The 27602-nt window shown below is 43.5% G+C and overlaps 1 protein-coding gene across 2 annotated transcripts in view; it reads right to left on the bottom strand.

The window, feature by feature from the left end:
• Positions 1–27602, bottom strand: part of RAP1GDS1 (Rap1 GTPase-GDP dissociation stimulator 1) — a 625331-nt gene that overhangs the window by 201284 nt on the left and 396445 nt on the right. The window contains exons 5-6 of one of the 2 annotated variants that reach the window (XM_069238277.1): positions 24478–24624; positions 10505–10633 (exon numbers count right to left, since the gene is read on the bottom strand). In XM_069238277.1, the coding sequence (XP_069094378.1) occupies positions 10505–10633; positions 24478–24624 (276 nt within the window). The remainder of the gene's footprint in view (positions 1–10504; positions 10634–24477; positions 24625–27602) is intronic. The other variant, XM_069238286.1, reaches the window with a different exon arrangement.

Genomic DNA, 27602 nt, shown 5'->3' with positions numbered 1-27602 from the left:
TGCTACAGCAATGACAGCCCACGTCGCGCGGCTTGCTCTGTGCACTACGCCCACGACTATCTGGAATGCTCTCCCTGCTCCTCCCGGCCTATTCAACTGTGAACAGAACTCTTTCAGCAGGACTAACCTGGTTCCTTTATCGGACCTGCACTTCAAAGCGATCGAACTGAATTTGTAACTTCCCCAATATAGCACAACTAGATGAGAGCAAGTAGCGCTGTGTGGTTTAGGTGCTATTTCTACCTAAAAGTTTTAAATTGCTTATCTTCAGTTCTACTGATTGGAATTTTTTTGTTCTGGTGTCATTTTATTTATTAAAATTTACTCTATTTTTCTAAAATGGTTTTGGATTTTTCTTGTGTTGTAATTTCACATTATTACTGTTTGTGTACTGCATAAATACTTTACACCTTGCCTCTAAGTTAAGTCTGATTGCTTTGTGCCAAGCTACCAGAGGATTAAGGAAAGGTTAATTTAGTAACTTTTGTGGGTCAACCCTGAAAAGGATTGTGGTTGTTGCCTGACTGAGGCTTCCACTCCCCTCAACCAATAACCCAATTTCTTAGTAGGGCTTGATCATAGCCAAGAGGGGTGTTATCAAAAACTAGAAAATAAAAATGAAGCGACAGCTAATATTACTGAATGACAAAGTGGTATGGATAGGTTTATGTTGATAGAAGCCCCTATTTATCCAGACTCCAGGGAATCCTTTAGAAAAACTAATTGATATTTTTTTTAGGATAGGTATACAGACGGGTCAACGTACCACACTTTCCTGGATTGACAGTAATGGGATTCTGTTTGTCATTCTTTCACAGATGTGTCCTAATTTGTTTTCAAGATACTGCACATGCAAACATGTCATGATTGCTGGCATTATGATTTGGAGGATGCCTTTATCCTCCCTTTCTGACATCCCCTGTTGGTCTGTTCCAGGGTGTCTGCTCCTCTGGAAGTCTTCCTGTTAGGCAGAAGGCTAAACAGAATCTCAACTTTCGTTCACAATGGCTAGGAAACATTTAACCCTCTTGAGAATATTCTTATGAAGTTAAACACATCAAAATACTTTTCAAGAACCAGAAAGAATCTGTGTGAGAGTTTCAATATTAACACCAACATAAGGTTACTCAACAAAATAGGAATTTGTAAAACATATGTAAATGGCTATCAACAAATCTCCAGAGGAAGTATGATCAAAATCCTGAGGTTTGCACCAACAATCTTTAGTCTCACTTAGGATAAGAAGTATGGGAGGCACCATTAACATAAGCTGAAAAGTTAAACGCAAGGACAAGGAGGACACACAGGGACGTGATAAAGCAGCCATTTCAGTGTCAGACAGAGAATCTCAAATACGACTACGGTATGAAAGGTCAATGAATTGACCTTCAAAGCAAAGATACTGCATTTGTTTTCTTCAAACAGTCTAATGTTGGTGTAATGCTATGGTGGTAACTCTTAGGCCGGAAGTCCATAGTCCAAACATTTAACGTAATCAAGCTTCGAATCAATGAGGAAGAGACCAATATCAAATGCTGGTCCATAGAGATGAAGGGTAAAACTGCACAGCGATAACATAGCTAAGAAATGTTCTCTGGACTACAGCAACAATCAAAACAAATACATTTTAAGAATGTAATGTAGCCAGGCTAGGACAGTCCTAATGGCCTTTCATAGGCAAGCTTAATATGCGACTCACTGCTTCAGCCTTCATGGTTCTTTGAAGGCTAGATGGACAATGATTGTTTCTGCCACTGCCTGTGCGGCATTTCTGAGAAGATTTCAAAATATGTCTGAAAATGCCCCAGCATCATCAGCCTTTTTTAAATCAGCCTGTCATTGAAAAGTGCATTTCTACCCTAACAGCCTTCACAATGACTCTTTAAAATGTAACCGACTTTGTCCCAGCAGTATCAACCTTCCAGAAGCGAGGTTTACATGTGTGTGGCTTATAGCTAAGCCCTACTCGCCTTTCAGAGTGATCAGACTGTTTGGATGCCCCTACAAGCCAGTTCACCTCTATTTTTCATAACAGATATTGTAGATAGGTCAGTATGCGATTTTTCCCAGGTAACTGGTATCAAGACCCTGTGTTAAGTCAAGTCTGGTTCAAGAAGAGAGTGGGGTAATGGAGAGGCAAGTTGGCACTACTGATGGACTCTCACAGAGCCTATTCTAATGTAAAAATAAGCAGGTCTAGTTACAGATGGGCAATTACACCCTATTTTTACAATGTTTGTGAACAGATTCTCAAGAACTTTCTCTGCTACTCCTGTGCACAAATCAATTCTTACAAACTAGTATGGCAAAGTAGTTTCAGTTGCATTATAGGTAGTAAGTCCTACAAGGAGTCTGCCTCAAAACATGGAGGCCAAGTGCAGCCAAGGACAACTCAAGATGGCTCTCCACAGAGAGCATGTAGATACGGCAACACTTAGCGTAAAGCGCCCCCTCTAAAGTGCGGGGGTGCGGCCCGTTAGGGGCCGGGAGCTCCGAGGCCCAGTACCTCCCCTCGAGCACGCACCTGAGGTGCACAGGGGGCCGGACGGACTTCCGCCCCCGGGCCTTGTGAGGCCCGGGGGCGGAAGTGCTTCCCTGGATCGGACATAGCGTCTGCGTCGGGCCCTGACTGGATCCAGTCGTCGCAGACTGGTGGGGGGCTATTTAAGGGCCCCCCCAAGAAGGCTAGCCCTTCTTTACCATTTTGCGGCGGCTGGACGTGAGCGGGGACCTGGCTCTTCGGCAGCGCGTTCAAGGTTTGCGCTTTCCAGGAGCCATCGATGGTGGAGTGGATGTCCTCGGTCTCTGCAGGATTTCTGGATCTTCTGCGTCGCGTCCAAGGTTCCCAAGTTACAGGATCCATCGGTGGCTGGCTGGTCGGAGTGGACTTGTAAGTATATCCCGCCGCGTGGGGCTAGCCGGTTTGGGTTTAATTCAGCGTATTTCGCTCAGCGTGCAGCGCGTAGCGGGCGCAATTATTTTCTGCATTAATCGACATTCGGGGCAGCGCCTAACAGGCGCTATATTCGGTCCTGGCTCTGGGGTGCCTCTGGAGGTTCTTGGAGCGCTGCACTGAGGCAGGAGGAGGACGGCACTGCTGTGCCAGGAGCAGTGCCAGGTTCTGATTGGTCAAACAACCCAGCAGCACGTAGGAGGCACATTTTTAAGGGGGACCAGTCTTTCCCCTGCTACAGGGCGGCATTGTGTTGGTGTGTCCAAGTGGGGGCAAAAAAGAAATGGGAATGATCCGGAATTATCGCAGTTGCTGAGATTGGTCCTAAAAAAATTGGGGAGAGAGGAGGCAGGCGAGGTCATGGGGTCACCCGTTCGGGATGTTGGTGGGGATAGGAGGAGTCGCCCTAAGCAGTCACATGTAGCTCCAAGCACGGCTTTTCCCCCAGTCAAGCGCACGAGGAAGGGAAAAACGCCGGCTCCAGTCTCCTCCACGCAGCCCCCCACTACAGCAGCCCCCACGGCAGTAGCCAGTCCACCTGTTCATATTGACCTACCAGAACCTCCCGCCCCAGTTGCAGCCCCTTCCCCCGTGACCCAGGGCATAGCGGTAACCACCTTTGCATCACTAGTACCGGGGTTAGAAGGGGTCTTAGCGGATACCTGGAAATCCTTGGCCTCCTTGGCACCCGCAGCACAGTCAGGGGCCCCACCCGGCCCCTTAACAGGGGTAGCTTTGCCCGCAACAGTACCTGCAGCGCTGCCTGTACCCCTCCCTACTCCTAAGGCTCCTGAGCATCAGACACAGGTACAGGACCCATCCAGGCAAACATTGCTTGAAGTATCCAGGTTGTTAGCCAGTATTAGTACACCACCTGTTAACTCGCCCCCTCCTACAACGCCGTGGGGGGCGGATGATTCTTTGCAGAACACACTAAATGAACTAAAAACGCCAGGTGGACGCGCTATCGGCTGCACATACATCAAACCCGCAGGCATCTGTTCACAGCCCGAGTGTCACCCTATGGGGGTGAGGCTGTTATCGCCTCACCCCCCCCATAGTTTTAAATGTCCAGCCTGGTGCCAGCAAGGTTCCGGTTCAGGATAACTCTACAAAGGAAGGGACAACAGATGCGCTGCTATCCAGACCAGGTAAGCTGACAGCACACATTGCTGCAGAGGTTAAGGAGAAGATCTGGAAAGGGGAATTTGTGGACATCTTTTCCTTGATAAGGGCAAAAAGGAGGGAGGCCGAGTCTAAAGATAAAGAACCCAAGTCTTCATTCTTTGAGGATAGGAAACCCAAGGTGGAAGAGAATATTACAAATTGGTTATTGGCTTTTTAACGTATTCATGTCAGTCTTGTTGGAGAAAAAACCTGAGTTGGGCTCCTCTTTGATTTACTACGCAAATAAAATATTGAAGGCCCAGCACACTTATGGGGGGTATGCTTGGATAGAATACGACAGGGATTTCCGCTGGGCTAAGGTAGAGGATCCATCCATTGGATGGGATCAAACTGAGGTTAATGTCTGGCTGGAATGCGTCAACAACAAGGTCTCTGGGAGGCAGCCCTTTCGGCCACAGGCGCCTAGTGAGAGGAAGGGCTTTTGCTGGGCATTCAACCGAAAGGTGTGTTCACGCCCGCAGGTTCATGCAAGTTCAGGCATAACTGTTCCTTTTGCGGGCACCCCTCCCACCCCGAATCTAAGTGTATCCAGAAGTCTAAAGAGAGGGGCAGGGATCCAGGTAAGCCAGCAAATTGACCCCCCTCTGCCTACCCCTATTAGACGAAACACATTGCTTCCATGGTTACAGGCTTACCCAGCCTTAGATTCCGCAAAGTTACTTTTTCACGGGTGTTCCTATGGTTTCAGGATCCCCGCCACAAATGTCGCACCAGTAAATCACTGTAAGAACTTAATCTCAGCGTCACAGAACTCTTGTGTAGTGGCCAGGAAGCTGGCAAAAGAGCAGGCCCTGGGCAGGCTGGCGGGCCCCTTTGAAAGACCACCTTTATCCGGCTTTGTGTGCTCCCCTTTGGGAGTGGTGCCCAAGAGGGAACCAGGGCAGTTCAGGCTGATTCACAATTTGTCTGCCCCCCGGGGGTCATCAGTTAACGATGCCATTGACCGCCAGCTTTGCTCAGTCCGCTATGCATCAGCTGACAACGCAGTGGAAAAGGTAAGGGCGCTGGGCCAAGGGGCCCTGTTAGCAAAGACCGACATTGAGTCAGCGTTCTATCCAACCCGACGATTATCATCTCTTGGGTTTTCAGTTCCATGGGGAATACTTCTATGATAAATGCATGCCCATGGGTTGTAGTATATCATGTAGTTATTTTGAACAATTCAGCACTTTTCTCCAGTGGGCTTTCTCACTTCGCACTGGTCACCGCAATGTCATTCATTATTTGGATGATTTCCTAATCCTGGGCCCCCCGGGGTCTGACAAATGCGGGTGGACTCTCCAGACCTTGATTGCAATGTTTGAGGAATTCGGGGTTCCTTTGGCCCCCGAGAAAACGGCTGGTCCCACTATGTGCATCACTTTCCTGGGGACTGAAATTGATTCGCTGGCCGGGGAGTGTCGCTTACCTCAGGAGAAGTTGCTGGCTTTCAAGGAATCCATTCATGTAATGTCTCAGAAGAGAGTTACCCTCCACCAGCTACAGGTGCTGGTAGGCCAACTAAATTTTGCACTGAGAATCATCCCCATGGCCCGCCCCTTTTCTAGATCTATCGCTCGTTCAATGTCCGGGCTGTCTCAAAAGCATCACCACACCCGGCTATCTGTGGAGGTTAAGGGAGACTTAAGGTTGTGGGATCTTTTTCTGCAAGATTTCAATGGTGCGGTCATTTGGCCCAAGAAGGCAATCTCCAGCCCAACGCTAGGTTTGTACACCGACTCGGCTGGTAGCATAGGTTTTGGAGCAATATTGGGCCCCCGGTGGTGCAGAGCTGACTGGCCCGAAGTTTGGGAAAGCAAGGGTTGGACCAAGAACATATCCTTTTTGGAATTATTCCCTATTGTGGTAGCGGTAAATATCTGGGCGGAGATATTGAAGAATAGGGTGGTTACCTTTTGGTCTGACAACATGGCGGTAGTAGAAGTCATTAACCGCCAAGGGGCTTCATGCCCGCTGGTCCTACGCCTGTTAAAGCACCTGATTTTGACTTGCTTGCAACACAACATTACTTTCAGGGCTAAACAACGCAGCTGACGTTCTGTCTCGCTCATTAATGCAGGAATTTCTGCGGTATCACCCTCAGGCCATGGAAAAGATGTCGGAGTTCCCAGAGTCTCTGTGGAGAATTGGTGCCCGCCCTCCCCGATTTAGTAGCAACGTCTCTAGCACCACGCACTAAGAAAGCTTACGAGAACGATTTTTATAATTACAGAAGGTTCTTACAATCACAGCATATTTCCGAACTATTCACTGAGTTTGCGGTTTGTGCTTTCCTGCAGCATTTAAAACTCATGGGGCGCCCAGTATCTTGTGCAAAGGCTTATTTGGCGGCGATACGTTTTTTCGCAAAGATCAGAAAACTTGAGGCACCGTTGAATACTTTTATTATAAAAAGGGCCTTAGCAGGTTGGGCCAGGGTGGCTCATGTTAAAGCAGATGCTAGGCGGCCCGTTACCGCACCCCTGCTTGAGAACATCCAGGGCGCACTTCGAGGCATCTGCTCGTCCCCCGCTGAGGCAGCCTTATTCTTCGCAGCTTTTGCTGTGGCCTTTTACGGGGCCTTCCGAATCAGTGAATTGGTGGGCGCATCCAAGGGCGATCATGCGGGTGGGTTACAGTGGGGCGACGTTACCACTGGCGCAGGGTTCCTTTCTATAGTCTTGCGCAAATCAAAAACGGACCAGCTTCAGAAGGGGGCGCGTATCACACTCAGGGCCACGCCCGGATCACCGTTATGCCCAGTACTGCTTACGAATAATTACCTCAAGGTCCGCCCTCGGGCTGGCTCGTCCGCTTTGTTCATACACCTTAACGGGGATTGCCTATTGCGATACCAATTCTTGATGATCTTCAAGTTGGCCCTGAAGGCATTAGGGGTGGAGCAAATAGGTTACTCCTCCCATTCATTTAGAATAGGGGCAGCCACACTAGCGGCAGGTGCTGGCTTGACGGCCACCGCAGTGAAAGGCATCGGGCGGTGGTCATCTGAGTGTTACAGACGTTACATCAGGCCCAAATTGTTATAAAGGTAGCACAGTGCTAGTATATGATCTCCTCACGCTCTTTTCTTTTCATTTCAGTACAATGTCTCAACGTGTAGTTTGGGTTCTGGGGCATTCATTTGTTCGACGGGCGGCGTACCGGGTGCAACAGCTCCGTGGGTCGAATCCGGCGATGGTTCAAGGTGTGGCGTTCCGCTGATGTGGAATTGGCGGAGTGGGCATCACTCAGCTACAGCATTTGGTCAATATGGCGAAGGGATGTGAGGGGCTACAGTCCCCGGATCTTATCATTATTCACTTAGGAGGCAACGACTTGGTGCGATTGGGCCGCAAGACTCTAAGAGAAACAGTATTTTTAGAGATTACTAAATTGTCAAAGCAATTTCCAAATGCTGCAATTGCGTGGTCCCACAAGGTGCCACGGCGAAAATGGGGCGCAGGGATCAGGTCAAGGACTATCAATGTTTCGGTACGACGGCTTAACGCTGAGATGGCAAAACTTTGCCCTGGCCCGGGGCAGCTATGGAACATCCCCCACAAACTATTAAAGGGCTCACACATGTTCCACAAGGACCAGGTGCACCTATCTGATACAGGGACTGATCAAATCATTCATGACATATGGTCCTTTGCGCATAGTTTGTTTTTAGGTGGGGAGGGCGAAGGACCTTTTGGGCCCTGATTGCCCTCGTGGCGGAAATTGAGATATAACTGTGACTAGAAGCAACAGGGGGGGGTCCCCAAGGTGGGGGCCCCGGGAGGACACCTGGGATAGGATCCTGAAGTTCTGAGCCAACCAACGGATGTACACACCAGATCAAGGGGTAAGGGAGCTCAGATCGCTGGGGGGAACATGGGGCTCCAGCTCTTGGCCACCCCGTTACACCCCGAGTCTGATTGGTGTTTGGAGGAGGGGGCGGAACCCGAAGCATGAGGACAGGGTACAGTGCAGTCAGGGTAACCGCCCCTCCTAGGGATACAGGTGATAGATGGGTCACCTGTGTGGTCCAATGGTGGTTCAGGACAGGAAGGGATCCTGTCAGAATTGATTTATGGTCACAAAAATGCTCATGACATGTAGATATGAAAATGTAAATATGTTGAGTGTTTGGTAAAAGGATACCCATTACTCTTGTGAATATCTAGTATGCTTAAAAAGGCATAAGATGTTTAATGTTTGAATAAACCACTTCCAACGATTAAAAGTTGTCGGTTTGTGTATTTCTGGTGGGGAGTGGGGGTTGTATGGAGGCCTCCGGGTCCTAAAGTCACAGGCAATGCATAGTTACTGTTGACTTGAACAGGTAAAGAAAAAAGGTTGCAAGTAAAATTTAAGAGCCCAGGGTTGTGAAAAGAAAGGTACAAAGATGAACTCTTGTTTGAAAAAAAAAGATACAAGCAGTCAGAAACACTAGTTTTATTGGTCTTTGAGGGGCATATCTGCTCTTTAAAATCCTCATGAGTGGTGTTTTATCAAAAGAAATCTATAAATCCTATCTAAAGTAGGCGTGCATTGCTCAAGTCAATGGATGTGAAGAGAATGCACATCAGTTTAGACAGAAATAGAAACTGTATACTTAGGAACATATGATCATGCAAAACTCCTTACTGAGGTTCATGGGTCTCAACATATTAGTAATGCGGATTCGGTATGCTTAAAAATCAGGGCAATCTGCAGTCCTCCATTTATTTTTATTGGGGGCATTTATGAAGTGTAATCTAGCCCTGAGGAATCAAGAGTTAAATTAAGTGTTAAATCCTGCTTGAATGTCAAATTCCACTTGACAGGTCTTATGGGTTTACAGATAACACTTTGGGGTGCACTTGAAACTAAGGAAAACCAGATGCCAAAACAATTCTTGTGTATCTACTGTTTGATTGCTGGAAAAACCCTACTTTTTTTCTACCAGACTTCTGTCTCTGGGTTTATTATGAAAAGAGTGGTTGCCCCAACTTGGAGTTTAGTTTTGGATGTAGCACTGAGATTACCATACTGCACTCACCCCACCTACACACATAGCCAACGGAGCCCAAATAATGTGTGGCAGAAGACTTTCGCCATCTTTAAAATGCCCAAAGTGAGCAGGGTTGGTCCTGGGAACCTTTACCCCATTGCTTAGGGTGTGCACAGTAGTTATTCTAGTCTATGCCAAGCATAAATGTGGCATCTCCAGGCACCCACTTCAGAACACTACTGGACCTGGACTGGCCCTCTGTGATCTGAGAGGTGCCTTAAAGTACTGGACCTCTCTCTTGTACCCAGGAAAAAGAAGTTAAAGTTAGCGGTCTTAAGGCTGACCATCTTTTAAAGCTATAGGGACACAACAAGCTACAAAAGGCATTTTCCTAAAACTGCCCAGCTGACCAATAGCAACTATCTCTGGACTGCACATTGCTGTTGACCTCTGCCTGCAACCCTATGAGTCTCTAAATGCCTCCCTGAGGTCCTGGGGGCTTTAGAAGTGTTTTCCTGTGGTGGATTGCAATTGAAAGGACAAAATTCAGAAGGTAATTTTTTTTTTTTTTTACCAGGACTAACCTGGTTGGTGTATCCAACCTGTGCGCCATCGCCGTCAGAGTCAAGTTGTGCGTAGGTCCCAGTTCATTGTGATCCTTGATTATCATTGGCACTTCGTGTTTCTTGGTGGTATTCCCACCACAACATTTAAGAATTCATATCTCCAGTACCCTTTCAGCATTTATATCATTTACATGTCATTTTATTCATCACATTTTACAATTTGTTTCTTGCATTTTGGCTCTATTATTGCTTTGGTAATGCACACATAATTTACAGACTGACCTAAGTCACATCCTGTCTGCTTTATGCCAGAGCTACCAAGGGGTTGCGTTCAGGTTAATTTAGTGATTTTGAGGGTTCACCCTGATAAAGGTTGTGAATATTCCTTGAGGTGGGTAGTCATCCCCAAATTAATAATCCAATTCTTACACTTTGTGAGCGCTTCAGGAATACTGGCATCAAGGGCCAAACTGTTTGTGCTTGATCATTTAAACCTTTATATGCACACCTGCACTTTTTCCCCTTTTCATATTTTACCAGCTTAACAATTGGGACATTTTGCAAAAGGAAAACAGGTCTAAACAAGGGAAAATCCCAGGAATTTGAAAGCAACAACTCAGACTCCCTCCCATTGTCCCTCACTGGGTGATGGAAAACTTTGAATGGGGCAGTGAGGTGCAGTAGCGGATTTAACAGCGGATAGTTTTAACTCCCAGTCAGTCAGTGGAACTCAGAATCTGGACTCAATCTAAAACACAATTATTTACAAAGATTACCACACTAAAAAGCCACACAGAATGAGCCTATATGGCTTAATACAAAAAAAAAAAAAATACTTACCAAGTTCAGCTAAATTGCCGAATGCAACAAGGCACATTTCTGTCAATGCTGTGTTTTGGCAGTGAATGCCCAGCAGTTTCACTAGTGTAGGGATTACATCCATATTAATAAGCTGAGCTTGCAGGATATCTAGATATAAAAGGAAAATCAAAAAAGTGTCAATGTTCTTTAGGACCAAATGGAGAACAAAGAGCAATTCCTCAGGAAACAAGTTAACAATCTCAAATGTCAGAAAACAACCAGAATGCAAAAAAAGAAAAAAAAAATCACTCGCACCCTCTTTTAATTGAAAATGAGTTAGAATCTGACTGTAGGAGAACACGCCGTTATCCAATTATTGAATTAAAAACACAGAAAATTGGGGAAAAAGAATGCAGAAAGTCTCGGAAGATAAAATCAGTGGGAAAGGTAGAAACAAGAAAAGGTTAGTTAAGTGAAGCATTCAGAGTCCTGAGGAAGGTAGTTGCAGGCCACCGTTAAGTGTGTTTTGCCAAAAAAAGAAATACGTTAAACATTCAGAAATGGACATTCGTTTTAAAGATTGCAGAATGAAAGATGTATCATCACCGTTTGGGATTAGGAATACAAATTGTCTGCTACAAGGGAAACAGCACAGCGAGGATTTCACCACTCAAAAGTGTGGCGCAAAGATCGTAAACAACTTACAATGTAATAAAAAAACACAACTTTCATACAACAAAGCATATTTCATTAAAGGAATACAAACATCAGAGCAAAACATAAAAACAGATGGAAAAAATCAAAACAAAGTTTTTCTAAAAGCTATATTGCATATTGTGAATTAAGTAAAAATTTCGTAGAAGAATTTGAAAGATGAAATAAAATCCTCTCAAGATAGCATCTGCGCACTGGCACTTAGCAGGAATAACATGTATCAAGCTGTGCAATACTAATTCTAGAATGTGATCAAATTAAAAAGTGAAGGTTGAAAAACGAAGATGCAACAGGTTTTTCATTGATAATAAGGGCATGTGTACAATGCAGAACAAAGAATTGGAATTACAGTCAAACATGTAGATTTAAAATCTACAAAAGGCACAACTGCCAAATAAAAGGAGTCAAACAAACCAAAAACAGAAGAACACTCGAGTTCAAATTAAACATATAGCAGTAATGTGAACCGGACTTGTGGAACAAATGTTTAAAAAGGCCAGCAATGCATTTTGAATACAAGTCCCATTAAAAGGATGAGGTTGTGAATGGGGACTGGGGGCAACATTTTGGGTTTTCATTCCCGGGCTCTTCAGGTTCGTGGTATGGTCTAAGAGCCAATTTGTAACGGATTGGAGACGTCCTGGGTGGGTGGGTTTAGAGATTTACTATGAGATAGGCTTCCAGGGGTCCTCTTTCCAGGTAGGTGTGGCATGAGTGTTACTTACACTTGTGGAATTTGTGCGATTAGAAACGGGTTGAGACCTAGTAGGAAAATTGGGAGTATTGCTACTGAGAAAGTTAAAGCAGTGGGGAAGGCTGTGCTTGCTAGACAGGCTGGGCAGAAGGATCTTTTCATAACTGGTGTACTACAACAGGCCAGGATCCCTAGTCAAGGGAGGCCCACCAGGAGGTCAGCCAAAGAGGATAGCTGCAGCTATTTTTGCATTTTTCTTCACACCGTTCAAGGCAGAAAAAGCAGGTGGGCGTGAGGCAAGAGATGTGTAAAGTAATCCTTGTTAGGTGGCTAGCCGCAACAAAGCAAGAGTGCCTGGCTCAACTGAAGCAAGCCAGAGTGATGGTGAGTTTTAGGCAGATGCGGTGAGGCCTCTGAAAGGCCTACAGGAGGTCAGGACATCAGCATAAGACACATAAGTGGGTGTGTTGATCATGCTGCACTGGTGGACACTGTGCTAGACAGGCGGGTGCAGTTACTATTCTAGGCCAGCAGGAGGCACCCACACAGAAAGCAAGTCCTGCCACCATCAGCATCATTGCTACAGAAAAGAGGGGCGGGTGGACCACATTGATGAAGGCCCAAACTCCTCTTAAAGGAGCCCGAGGCACGGGAAAAGCAAGTCAGGAGACATCCTTGGCAACTGACATTGTTGGGTCCCTGTGCGACATAGAAGAGGAAGGGCGAAGCAATTGGTGCTGGGTGGGGTTGGGCAGAGATATGTGACTGACCACGAAGATTCTCTAACAGGAGGCCATAAGAGCAGAATGGAGGCAGGATACATCGCACCCAGGTCACAAAATTCTTGCATTTAAAGGGGCCACTTTGTTGGTTTTCAAAATGACTAGGTTGGCATAGGGCAAAGAGGAGCACCATCAGGTGACAGACAGCAATTTATGGGCTGAAAAATGGTGCGTGCTGGACCAGTTGTTGTCAGTACTGCAGAGGTACAGAAGGCAGGGTCGTGTAGACAGCCAGGTGCACATGGAAAATGGGTTTGAATCATGACAGCCAGGGAAGGTGAGGCAGACAGCATGGGGGGAGCATTAGTGGCCCTTACCCTCCTGCACATAACCGAGCACCAACGATGGGTGGGCAGCGATGAGCCGATTGCTCACAGGTCTTGTGCAGCCCACATTCCACTACTGACACGAAAGCACTGTCTGGTATGTCTGGCAAGGTGACAGTGACTGACAACAATGAACAGAGTCTGGAAGAGTATGAGTGGTGTGGCTGCTGTGAGTGTAGAGGCTGCTGTGAATACTGAATTGGATTGTGAAAAAGAGGCCAAGTTGGAGGAGAGGGAGGTTGTAGGTGATGCACAAGAGTCTAGAGTAAGGGAGGCAGGAGGAATGGCACTGGTGGAGAGAACGTTTGAAGGGCTGGCAGAGGCCCACTTTATACAGCACAGTGGGTGAACCTGGTGTTCTAAAGGTACATAGGAACTCAAAATACATAGTTCAGGAAGAAGATCGAACCATTGAAGATGGTTGCAGAACAGCGGTCTTCAGTGTGAGCCCTGATCTCAAAACCAGGTATGTCAGAGTATGGAAAAAAAAGTATGAATCATGTTTTCACTCCATTGGAGTTGGGGAAGGGAGAAGACGGAGAAGGAAGTGAAAGGCTGATTACAAAGAGCAAGGTCATAATTGACAGAGGCAAATATACACCAAGGAAAACTCTGGACCAATGGTGGAGGAAGAAACATCTGTAAAAAGTCAGGGTAGGTTAGTAAAGAGATAGAACACAAGAAGCTCCCTTACATGGGTATGATGAAGTACTTGGAAGCAGATTTAATGGCAGCAACAAAGGACAAAATGTGGATGGGCGAGCATGTGGACGTTTTTAAACTGCTGATTGGAAAGCTCAGGGCAAAAGAAACATCGAGAGGAGTGTGAGCTGTCACAGCTGTCTGAGATGCAAGTCACCATGAGAATTGCACACCAGCTTCCCTCATTTATAGTAAGAGTTTATTGTCAGAGGTGTGTAGCTCTCAGTGCTGTGTAACACCTTTAAAGTATATGGGTGTTGGGCACATGGCACAAACTGCATTTGGAGGGTGGACCTGGTCCGGCTATGATAAGGCGTTCAGACCAAGGTCGGTTAAGGATGTTGAGGCTATGTGGGGTGTGCTGGAACCAGCACTATAAAAACTTCATATACAATAAGAGGGCTGCCACTAGTGTATTGAAACTTTTAATGGGGGCCCACCCAAGGGGGGTGGCAGTTGTTGTGGACAAGCCTTTCAAATTGGAGCAATTTGGGCCTTTAAGAAAAACACTTGTAATGGGAAATATTGCCAATTTAGGTGGAAGTGCTCAAAATGTGGGGGGGGATGCCCAGTCACACACTGTTTTAGTCAAGGAGTCAGGGTGCTTGGGTCACAGGTGTGAAAATGGGGTTCAGGCTAGGTTATGATGATTCTCAGGGTAGATGATGGGCTCAGACTTTGAAAACAGTGAGGGAATACCCAGATGTAGCTTGGGAGAAGTTGTAGATGGAGGGACACTTTGATGACTGGCCAGTAGAGAAATTAAAAGAGAAGGCATAATTCCCAGAAAAAGAGAAGGCATAATTCAGGTTGATTCATCAATCTTTCAGGGCAGGCAGTTAGGTGGTGAACAATTATATAGCTGACACGCTTTCATCTGTTCATTACGTGCCTCTGGATGTTGCTACTGGACTGTTCAAGAGAGCAGGGGTTAAGGCACTGATAGCTAAGTGTGAAATTGAACTGGCTTTTCAGCTGTTGCTCATTCAATCTGAGGACCATGAGTTATTGTATATTTAAGTTTCACGTAAAAATTATGTAGATAAGGCAGCACAAATGGGTTGCTTAAGCTCTTTCTCCCTTTTTGAAGAGTTCAGTTCATTCCTTCATTTGTGTTTTACTGAAGTGTACAGGTGTGTGCATGTGAAGCATTATCTGGATGATTTTTTCATAGTGGGATCCCAGAATGTGAAGCCATGTCGGGGCACCTTGGACAAGTTTTGGTTGCTGATGGCAGATTTCAGGGTCTGGGGTGCCACAGAAACAGTTGGCCAGGGGGATGTGTTAACATTTGTGAACACTGGGGGAAAGATTATTGTTTTGCTTGACAACAGGTTGGTGAGGAAGGAAATTGAGATGAGGTCAATTCAAGTTCTTCTAGGCCACTTGAACTTCACCTTTCAGATAGTGATGACAGATACAACGTTTTGTACATTGTTAGGATTGATTTTGGCAGATTAGTCATTGCCACATCATAGAATTCATTTGCCAGCTGCGGTGAAAGCAGATCTGCAATGGGATTAGTCTTTTTGCCAAATTTCAGTGGTGTGCTATTTGAGAACCTGGGTGCCAAAACGATGTGGAGAATCCACATTTTTTGGACACGGCTGGTGGCTGTGTTCTCGGATTATTTTAGGAAGGAAACTGGTGTGTGGACCTCTGGCCTGAGTAGAAGAGGGAAGAGCGGTGCAGTATTGCCTTTTTGGATTTTTTCATTTGGTGGTGGCACTGGTTTTGTATAGTAAGTACTTTTGGGATAAGAATGTTTTATTCAATTTGGTGTACAATGCAGTGGTTTACTTTTTAAGGAGACAGCCTGCAAAAAATGTCAAGATTTACAGCTGCTGAGTTTTTATTTTAGGTTGCATAGAGTTTAACATTGTTTTTAGGAGCCACACATGTTCTGGGAGTGAAAAAATAAACTGTGACTGCTTTGTTGCATTCACAGTGGAAGACATTCAATCGCTTGGCACAGGAGGTGGAGTTACACAGATTGGAAATACCGAAGAAGGTGTGGCAGATAAGTTGCTGAGGATAATCCAGTTAATTGGGAAGACACTGGCACCTTCAACAAAGAAATCATTTTGGCAGGTGTATTTAGACTTGGTAGCTTATGTGCATTTTGTCCAAAAGTGGAGGCTATATTTTTTTGTACAGCGATGGGAGGAGATGGTGAATTTAACAATGAACCTTATCAGATCAAGTTTATCAGCAGTCTTGATTGCAGGTAAACTAGCCAGGGTAGTGTTTAAGGGGAAACTATTTTGGGGATATGAACGGTCAGCAGGAAACATGGGAAGGAGAAACTGGAGGGACGGTCAAGGTAGGTCTCTGGTGCAAAAAGGGTAAGGAGACCTATCACTCTTTGTTGACTAGTGCATCGGGTGGGGTGTTACCTGACTTCTATAATACCAGTTCAGAAGTGGCATTGTTTGTACTAGTTGGGGGTTTTTCAGTGTTCAGTGTCAGAGAACCTGAGGCAGATTGATATGGTTAAGCAGTTACCCATTTGTAGTGGGTTGCCCTATGGTTCAATGGCAGGCACATGTGGGAGCGAGTTCGGGAAGAGGTGGCAGGATATTTGTTCATGAGAATGGAACAATCTTGTGGAGTTTTCGTTTACAAAAGGTGCTATGGATGGCATCTGAATTTGTGACCCATTCCTTTTGTATTGGGGCGGCAACGGAAACCAGCACTAGCGACTTTTTGAGCTGCATGATTAGTAATTTGGGCCTGTTGAGATCGAACTGCTATAAAAGGTATGTGCAGTCTGAGCGGTTGCTTCCCTAATGTCTCTTAGTAGCAATCAACCATAATTGTGTTGATTTCCCCTTAGGTTGTGTTTGTGGCCCTATTTTAGCAGCAGTGTTGAGTAGACTCATGGGCCTACAATTCCCATGAGTCTCAGTTCAGCACACGCCTCTTTGACTATAAAAGCGGCTACGGGGCTCATGGGACTACAATCCCCATGAGTCCGGGCCTTGGAAACAGGCATTCAGGACGCGTTCGGCGAGCACGTGAGACGCACTGCGTGCAGGACGTGCCCTACGTTTACCGACCGTTTTATCCAATCAGCTATGTTTAGGTCCTCCTTGCCCCGGCCCACTAGTGCAGGCGGCTTGGACAGGGACCCTTTTAGGTTGCAAAACGGATTGCCACCTTTGGAGTAGTAAGTCCACTGACCTCACTACGGGGGGCCACGTCAATCAGACATTCTGGAACCTCTTCCCATCACAAGATAAGATTTATGTCGTTTATTATGTTTTTCTATGTATTCTGTCACTCGTCTCTGTTGTCTTTTTTTTTTCTACTTTGTTGTTTTTTTGTGTGTTTTTTTAAGTTCTGGGCAATTCCCTGCGTTTCCTTTCTCCAGTGTTGACTTATGCCTGAAATCATATTGTTAATAACTAGTCATCTGTGACATCTGTGTGCTAGACAGATATTCTTTTGGTTTTTGCAATTTGTCCTTCATTCAGAGTCCTGAACTTTATGCATTTCTGAACTAATGTTATGACACCCTACTTGAATTCGTCCCTGATTCGGACCTTTATTCCTTCACAGAGTGTGGCTACAAGGGGCATCCCCCCCCCATTTTCCCAGACCAAGGGGTAATTGCCCTTCCCTTAAAGGGTAAGCGATCGAGTCCCTATGTGTAATATTTAGGGCCCTAACATGACACTTGTGCAGCATTATCTCTACAGCAATAGCAGTTGCATGGTTGTGTGTGTCACCCTTAGCATGGTTTTTCACAATTTATGTGCAGTGGTTTGCAGTGATTACCCACACGCACTGTGTGCATGCCACGTTCTTAAATTATCCCACTATTTTCTTTCCCTTACAGGCCTTCCTAACAGAGTTTCCCTCAGGTAGGCCCAGTGTGCATTTTCTAGCTTAGCCAGCCACCCCCGTATATAGAAGGGATTCAAGGACCTGATGAATGCCCCAGACCAGTTTGGCTATAGGAGAGGGCAGAAACATGTTGGCCATATAGACATAGACGACACCTTGAACCATTATATTCAAGAGTGTCCCAATTGTTTTTAATCTTATCAACAAACACCATCATTAAAGGTGATTTGTTAGGTAATTTTAGCTTATATTCTCACTCAACTGGATCCCCGCTTTATCCAGAAAGATATCATTCTAGCACTCCCTCAGAGTTCCTTTACCGATGAGGTTGAGTCCGCTCAGGTGGTATCATCCTACCTGGGTGCTGATAGGTGGTCAAATGATGCAGCATGACACTATAATGTGTGTGAGACCACCTATTCCGTAAAGCAAACACTCCCACCCCTCATAGAACACACAGCCACCACCACCACACCCCATGCCGATAATTAGATCGGCAAGTTCGTGATCTGATCACTAGTTGAACGGGCCAGACTAGCCTGTTCACTAAATTCCCCATACGCGTTGTGTTGTTGATTCTTGTGTCAGGGAGGTAGTGTAGGGATGAGACACTCCCAGATCTCTCTTTGTGTGTAATACATACATAGGTGTGGATCTGTGACCATTCCACCGTAAAAAGGGCAGCAAAAAAAGCGGAGGCTAGGAGATGTGGAAGACACCTCAGTTTTTACTGCGTAGACAGCAGATATGCTTCTGTGATGTGTTGGTTGTGCACTTAGACGAAAAAGGTTTTGCTTTATTGAAGAACATGAGAGAGATTAAGAGTTTAAGGGCAGAAACCTCTATCTTATGGACTAAGTTGTTGCCCAGGAGAGTGTGGCAGGAAGCCTTTTTGCAAGGAGCTTTTGATGGAGCCCAAGGAAAGTTAGCAGAGAGATGAGAAATTTTTGGAGTGAGGCATGGTAAATTTGCTTTGAGAATTAGCATTATTTAAGGGACAGCAGAGTCCTTTGTGGTCATGAAACTCTACCTTATGGAACAGCTTGACACTTTAGTGGCTTTGTTGGGAGAAAATTGTTGGGTTTTGGGAGAAGAGCAGACAACATCTTTATTGGATTTTACAGATTGGCAAGTTAGTAGGTTTCAGGTATATGTTACAAGCATAAGTTGGGCTTGCTACTGGCCGGGCTTTCTGGCTCAATGGAGAGAAAGGGTTGTGGGGTTGAGAAGCATTGTGATGCTGTCATGAAGTTAAGCACAATTTTTTTTAAAAGGCTTTGGGCAGGGGCCCCGATATACAGAGGGCTGATTAAAAGGATTGTTAAAGATGTTCAGCTAGGATATGTATTCCTTGGGTGTTTAATGGCGAGTTTGGACAAGATTAACTTGATGTATAGTAAGGTTATTAGTCTGTAAAACATTTACCAGGGAAAATGTGTGTGTTTCATTGAAGAGGCTTCTTTTACACTGAAGATAGTGTGGTTGTTTGCATAAAGCCACCTTTCCCGAATTGTGCTTTGTGAAAAACTGCAAAACATTAACACTCAGCACAATTACTATCACATGGTGGTGTTGCATGAGGAACTGTTCTTGCAATAATGATGCATAACACAATATGCTTACCCAATTTCAATATTTATAGTCTTATTTTAATTGTGCACACAACTTTTTCCATTGAACTGATTTTATAAACTACAGTAACTATGGTGTTTCATTGTGTTTGTGATTTTGTTGGTTTATTCCTTCGATTTTGTTTGAACAAATATACTCTTTATCCTCCTGTTATTCCACATAGCTTTTTATAGATAAAGATGAATCCTTTATACACTGGTTCAACAAGTCTTGCTTTGAAAGACCCAGCAAGACAGGTAAATTATCAAATGCTTTGTATGTTTTTTTTCTACACTCCAATGTCAATTGCCTTTAAAGAGCTAAGATTCATAGCCACTGAAATGTACTATTTACAATTTCTAAACCAATAGTCTTATTTATTATTTGGTATACCTACTGTTTATGTCAATGGAACCAAGCAGATTAGCTGCTCACACAACGCAATGATTCTTTCAACTGTGCTGTATCAACGTTGTATTTCAAAACATAGGGAAATTATTACACCTTGTTAAGGAAAACACTATCTTGCGGAGGAGAACGTAACTGCAAGCTACATCAAAATTAGAATTCAGTGTCGCTCCTCTGACCAATATTTTGCAAAAAGTTATAATTTGGTCTGTTCTCCAAGATGGAGAAGAGACAAATAAGTGGCTGGGTGTGGCCATGCAAAACCACAGCAGCAAGGGCTGGAGGACTTAGGTAATGCTTCTAAAGCAAGAGTTTAGCAACAAATGCTGTCCCTTACACTATGCATTTGATGACACTTTACTATAATTAAAGCAATTTTTTCATATTGGGAGTTTCATTTGAATAGAATACTCCTTTTTGTTTTTACACCAAATTCTCACCCCTTTGGGATTTAAAAGACTTACATTCAATCCCTCTAGTTTTCAGACTACATTACATTGTGTGTACACTCACTCTCTCACACACACATATTTTCAGTAATATTGCTATTGTTAACTTTGTCAAATTAGAACTATTTCTAAATTTGCCTCCTTTTACGCATACAGTTGCAAACTGGTGTATTTTCATAAACTGTTAAGCCTTATCTTTAATTTTTAATCCAAGGCGTCTGTTTTGCAAAAGGCTTTAGTCCTTGTCTTTCAGAGATTCCCAGAAAAAAATACTTTGATTTATGTCCGAGAGTGACCTCATTTACGCTCAACAATCACAGAAGTATTTTGCCATTTTTGGGCCTCATCGATGTGATGTGGGGGCATGGATATCATTTTTAAAGTGATAATGCCTTAAGATGATATAATATTAAGATATCTGTCTATAGCTCTCCCTCACCCCTGCCAAACATAGGTGCTTTTACCTCAACCTCAATACGGTGCCGTTTTTGTGGCACTCTTGTGCTGAATTAAATACTTCCTCATTTAGACAGACCACAATGCTCACCGTGGAGGAGGTCAAAGAGCAGAAATTACAGACCGCAAACACTACTAAAAAACAAGAAAAATATGCATTTGCACTGGAAAGCCCGCCATCAGTTTAAATCAACTTTTTCTCATGGTGGCAGTGCAGAGAAAAAAACAAAAACAGCTCTAGATTAAGGAACAGAAATATGAGGCATGGCCCAGAGAAAGTCACCAAAGTACAGAGAGCAATAATTGGGAACATAAAGGGACAAAGAAACATGATACCAACTGCATTTGTTGATGTATAAAGCTCCGAGTTCTAGGTGTACAAAAACCCGCCTCTCTTCAGAGAATATTGTTAGTGCATGCCAGTTGCTCAACAACATAATGTGCTACATACTGCATAATAACCTTGTACACTTACTCGATGAAAATGAAAGAAATGCGAAAAATACACTATAGCACTTGACAATAGCAATAGATGAATGTAAAATCAAAGCACGTACACAAACAGACTGTGCTACACTTTGGGAACACAAAACTGGTGGAGTTACTCCAAAAGCTAGCAGAACATCACACTGCTAATCTTCGATGTTGGAGCTATTCCTGGGCGTGAAGGAAAGCCAACTTAAGCAAGAAAGAAAGCCAAATTAAGCAAGAAGGAAAACAGGAAATGATGACAAGGTTGTCAAGGTGAGAATATAGCTGGTAGCGGATACTTACATAACAAGGAGCGTGTGGTGTTCTCTAGGTTAACTGGGAACTCTGGGTCAAGATATAGTTGTCTAATTTAGAGTTCATCTCCTAATGCAAATGTCTCTAGGACATTTAGTTTTTGGAGCCACAAGGGAGGGGCTTATCAACCTATGTCGCAGTTCCTAATATTAAACTGAGTAGCCACATTATTTTTCATTTGAAATCTCTGGTCCATGCACTGCAATGTTTCTTCTTCTCCAGTGTTCAGAATATTGTTAATGCCCTGAGGATCCTGGGGATTCTCCTGCCTTCATAAGCAATGTTAAGGCAGACTTGAAAGGAGTGTCCCCCACTGCAGGCACAGGCAGCAAACTCATGTAAATTCTAAGTGGATGAGGGGAGAGTGGAGTGGAAATGTAGGACGTGCCCGTACACCATCAGTATACTGTCTTCTAACTTCAGTGCACTGACTTTCCCACGGAGAATGCTGCTCCATGGCTACCGGTATTTACTTGTACTAACAACTGCAACCTGATCATTCTAGTCGGGCAACCTTGGCATGCTTGCTGACAACCAACCTTCCAGCCTCTAAACTGTACTTGTAGTGGTAGTAGATGGCTGACAAGTAAATAGTTATATTGTTTGTGGTGACCAGTGGAGTGGGTCACTAGTTGAGGAGGTTATCAGCTGGATCACACAGCAGTCCTAGCTATTTTTGGGATGTGTCTAGGTTATCTATGGCCTCATATTTGGAGAATTTATAAGACAGAATATCTGTACTGGTGAGAGCTTCCTAGTTCCCAACCCTCAAGGTCAGTGGGCTGAGCCTGCAGTGGTGGACAAAGATGCTATCAATTCTACTGTGGCCCTGGTTTCCAATCATCTCCTTCCATGGTTTGATGTGTGTTTCGCTCTATTTGGCAGCTCAGCTAGTCAGTTTTAAAAATAAAAATAATGAAAAGTATGCTGAACCTATAAAATGATCAACTAATGCACTGGTCCATAAAAATATCAAATTGCTTGTATCGCTAGGTAATATGTACCAGGCAAATCTAATCTTTGTGGTTATTTTGGTTCTATGTCAAACTGTTTGAGCTTCTCTTCTTATGGATCCGTGTGTGTAAAAGTGCTGTTCCAGGTTTTAGGTTGGTGGACTTCAACTGCTGGAGTGTTCCCCCATAATGTTACAAAGGTAAGAGGATCTGCCTGTCACTTGAGACACTGATCCCTACCAGGGTTCTTTCTTTGACCACAACTGGATAATTTTATTTTTGCTTTAAAAGATGTACTTCTTCTAGTCTGACTCAGCAGCTGGTAAATGGTGTCTACCATACATCACACAGCCTACTGGGAGGTTATCTGTTTTATCGTTTGTTTCTTAGAAATTACCAATTCACACTCAAGTTGTCACCTAAGCAAATTCTGTTTGTTTGCAGGCTCTAAGGTAGCAATACAAACGACCCCCTGGATGGCACCATGGGCCACAGACAGATCGGGAAGCAATGGTGCATCCAAAATATGGGACTGTCCCTTCGCCAAAGTAGATGATCAGCTCAAAGGAGGTTACTACTTTTTGCTCAATACAAAATTAGTATAGCACCAGTTAAAGTTTAACTGTGTTCAGTAAATATGTATGAAGGTGTTTAGTTTGGATGGTTTGCCTCTTGTAAAGAATTACTTTACATTTACTGTCAAATTAAAAATTCCTATATGAAAAAAAAGGAAAAAAGCACCAAGATGCTACCAGTGGGCCCTGCAGTCCTGTATGTGGAACAGCAGTCCAAAGAGTGGCCACGGTGGGTGAAAGCTTGTACCTCTTCTAGGTGGATTTTAACCAATCAATGGAATAGTTCCAAGAGGAATTGCATGCATCAAGAAAATACTTTGGGCATTCACAGGCAAAAAAGGCACCAAGAGAAACTCGAGCTCAGCCTTTCCTAAAGGCTTAAAGTCAGCCAAACACAGCACCCTCGGTTTGAGTCCTTCGCAAGTGTTAGATGGCACTGTTAGATCCAAGGTCACTGGTTTCCTGACTTCATATGGACTTATCTGGCAATGTGAGCAATGCCTCAGCCAATAAGAGTTCAGCAAGCCAGATCTGGATGAGAAAGACTACAGTGACCAAGGGAGTATTAGCACAGTGTATAATGCTATACACTGTGAGTAGCATGGGAAAGTGTGTTGCAATGAGCACAGAGAATCTCACTTAAAGTCCAGATATTAATGTTTTATGGACCAATGCGAGATACTGGTCAAGAACTTTGACCCTGAATTCCTCACAAACAAAATATATTAAATTCTACTGTAACTAAACTTTTCTTGAATGTAAATAGACAAGTTTCAAACACCCTATCGGCAAAAGATTAGAATTTACTGCTCTCATGGGAGGTAGCTCTTCTTTGGCTTACGTTGTCCATACCTAGCCTGGTACCCTTGATCTTTCACAAACACAAAACTATCCTCACCGATGAAGTGAAAAATCAACAGTACTATTATCAGCATCGTAAATAAATAATATACCAATAAATATATTGGTTTCAGAAGACAATTGCACATTATGCTGCAGGCTTCAAGGTTCACATGAAGCCATCTCCTGTGCTATTATGATTACGTTTTAACAAAATGTTCCTAAAATAATAAAATCTCAGTATACCGTACAAAACCTCTCTACTAATAAAGGCTGACCCACATAATGTGCTATCCTACAAAACGACCTGAGTGTCAGAAACAGAGAGAAAGTGATAGAGCTTAGTAAAGTTGAAAGGACGGATAGATCTCCAAACATGAGATGTTTAGACTAGCAAAATGTGTATAAAATGTCAGCAAGACATTACACAAGAGGTAGGCATAAGAATGATTAAGAGAAATAACATATCTCAGAACACTATCAGAATATATAATTGTATGTTTTTACTCTGCAACAACACCTACATTGTTGATTTTCTTTGATAGTCAATAAAGGAAAGGTTTTATTAGGTGATTAAGAAACATGTAGACATGCAGATATTAACACAGTAGCAAATCCTACTAGTGCAATGCATGGCTACCACTATGTAGGATTAACAGATATGACTAGTCCCTTTGGAAGCCACTTAACTGTCAAACATTTAGGGTTTATCATTTTTAGTCAGAGTAATTTTATGTGATCAACTTTGATTAGTTATTTTTTTTTGATTGACACTTTATTTTAAAATCTTTAAGCTCAAATAATTTGGACTTCAAGAATGTAGATTTTCTTGTGTAAAATATAAAGCAAGTGTTCAGTCTTGTTTACCATTGTCATTGCTATAGTTCATCAGCATGCCACAAAAGACAGTCATGAGCTTCTGATTGGCTGGATCTGTTATTGTGCACTGTGACCTCAAGAGATCAACTACAATCTGTGCACCACCCGCTTGTTCAACTGCAATCCTGCCCTCATCTGGAAAAAAAAGAGTTAAGGTAAACAAAATATCCAACAAACAAATACCCCCCTACAACAACAATCAATGTAAATTCTTTCCAAACTCATGGGAGAAACATTAAAATCAAGAAGACTTGTGGCACTGTGCTCCTAATTAGGAATGCTGGTGAAACACATTCCTGGCCTTTTAGTAGGTAATCCTACAAGGTGGCCTATAAGCATGTGCAAATGGTGGGGTGAACAGTGACTATTAACCCCATGATATTGATGGGACTGACACCCACAGTATTAAAGAACTTAATCACAGCATTAGGCTGTCTTATCTTGCATCGCAGTTGCACATATTGAAGGTGTAAAGAAAATTGGAAGGTGATCCTACTCTGAGTGTCTCCTTAAACAGCAAAGGATGAAGTACGGCATGGCAGCATTTAAAGGGCTTTTGTTCTAACTGCCATTTTATACAGATTATTATGTACACTAAACAGGCCAACCATTCAAATGATTGGAAAGAGGTAAACTGCACCCACACCTGTTTCATACACTTAACAAATTGTAATATGTGGTAGGTCCGAGTGAAAGGCACTCATGCAACCTGAATTTCTTTACCTATTACTTGGGTTCCCATTAGTAACTAACAGGCATAACAAATGTACAAGAGCCCCACCGAGCCCAATAATTGTTGATCCCATCTACTTAACTATACCTAGAAGTTGAAATGGCATCAAAATTCTTATTTCAGTTTAATAAAACAATCAATGTAGTTAAGGAAATGAGTAAAGAGATGTGGTGGTGATGTCAGAAAAACATTTTAACCCTAGAGACGTACAAAAGCTTGCTGGGCAACAAGCTAACAGATCCATTCCTTAACATCTTGACCTACAATACAGTATTTCTAATATTTTTAAATTTCATGTGGTCTCTAATGTTGACAGCCTTTAAGTGTGTTAGCTAGGTGGTGTCTGTGTGTGTGTATGCATGTTAGGGACAATGTGACTGCTGTGGTGACACCATATCTAGACTAGTTATTCTATTATTAGGTGTATCATACATGGGGTGGAATGTGCATGGTATTCTAGGTCAGTTAAGACCTGCCTGTTCTTCACTTTGCACTCTCTGCTTTGGAACTGAGACTATTTCTTCTTGAAAGGTCTACAAAGCTATTCATTAAATTGACCCTGTAAAGCACTCATTATTTAAGTTCTGCTTCTTTACTATCATCTTTTCTGGGCTTGTTACGTTTTGGTATCCCAGCTACTTAGTGTACTTATCACAGCCCAGGACTTAAATTAATACCTTCACAAGCTGTCTCGTCATTTAGTTTTTGAATAATGTTACTATCACAGTGAGATTTGGATACTCTGAGGTAAATCAACAACTTGTCATCCAACTTTCTGTCATGCATTATATTCAAGTGCCATTTGCTGGTGCAACCCTTGAAAACTGAGTTAGTGAGGTACGTTCTTGGCAGACCAGTGCATTGTAAGCAGTCTTCCAATTACTCAGCCTCCATAGGGACAGCTGAGTGAGTGATGCTTCTACTCAGGGTTCAGTATAATTTGCAAACAGACTTCTAACATAGCTTAGATTGATCTTGCTTGTCAAGTGAAGGAATATACTGCCAATAAGCACTCCAAGCTGCAACATTATAACCCCTACCTCTGGAAACTGCAATGTACCTCAAACACAGTAATTATGATTCAGAGTTTAGAGTTAGCTAAAGGCATTATATACACTAATCTGAACACGTTTCTGTGAGTTTGCTGCTGAAGCTGCAAAATGAATTTAAAGGCTAAGGATCACAAAATAAATAAAATTGAGGATATTTAATTGTGTTTAATGAAACAGGATTTTTTTTTTTAAACGTTTGCACATCAACTGACGTCACCAGAGACTTAGATGGAATGAAGTGGGGGGTATGGTTAGTAACTATTGCAGGTTCAGCACACTTCAACTATAAATGTGTGACTATTTAAGTATGCATCAAGAAAGCACTTACACCTAAAGGTACTTCAAGACTCCTATTGCTGTGTCATAGTTTGGAAATGTTTTAAATACATCTCACTCTTGGATTCCATTTACCACATTGAACTGGGAAAATGAATGATCCTCTTGAGGCTGGATGACCAGTGCACCCAAAATCCAAGCCACAGGTTACAGAAGCTGAATAACAAAGCAGTGAAGCTGGGCCTCAGCCCAAAGGAACAAATAGACATACCCCAAAATTTGGAATTGCAACACTGGTTTCCAGTTGTGCAACAAAGAAATTCAAGATCTTGTACACCAAACTCGTCACTGTGTAGTGGGGCAATGTAAATGTGCACTAACTGTTAATCAACACCCCCTTCCCCTGATCCCCCACGCCATGACAAGCTGGGAATCTCTGCTAATCTGCAGCATTCTTTTTCTGCCCAAAGAGGTCCAAGAGTAAGAAAAATGCAGGAACAAACCTTGGTGTACTGGGGCCTGAACATTGGAACAGCTTATCCAAACATTCTAACCAACCATCAACTATTCCTGAAAACATGAAGACTTATTTTTACAGAAATATATTCAAGCGGCGAGCTAGCACGACTGAGACGGACTAAGGAACCCCCATCAACCATTACGTTGATTGCACATATCTGTAACTCACCACAATCCAGAGTGCACCTATCTGTTGTAAAGGGGCAGAAAGTATGCATGGGACAAATAATTGAAGGGGTGGAGGGATCAATAGTAGTGCTGCTAACATCTGCAGCATTAAGTTCCACAACTGCTCTTTACTGCAGGAATCTACAGAGACTTAGTTGCTTCATCCTTCATCACAAAGTAACAACTGAAGGAGTATGCCAGAGCCACAAGGCAGCCTTTTTAACATATATAATGTAATCCAAAGACACGATCAGAAGTCTTCAAGTAACCTGTGGCGTAGTTGTGGCACACTTAATCAAAAGCAGTGTGAAATGCTTTGTCTAGCTGTTTGGAGGGGGGGGGGGGGTTCTATATACATCTCATCC

Source organism: Pleurodeles waltl, chromosome 1_2 (assembly GCF_031143425.1).
Source record: "Pleurodeles waltl isolate 20211129_DDA chromosome 1_2, aPleWal1.hap1.20221129, whole genome shotgun sequence".
Classification (NCBI taxonomy): domain Eukaryota; kingdom Metazoa; phylum Chordata; class Amphibia; order Caudata; family Salamandridae; genus Pleurodeles; species Pleurodeles waltl.
Note: the sequence above shows the minus strand (reverse complement) of the source record. Positions and strands in the feature narration are given on the sequence as shown.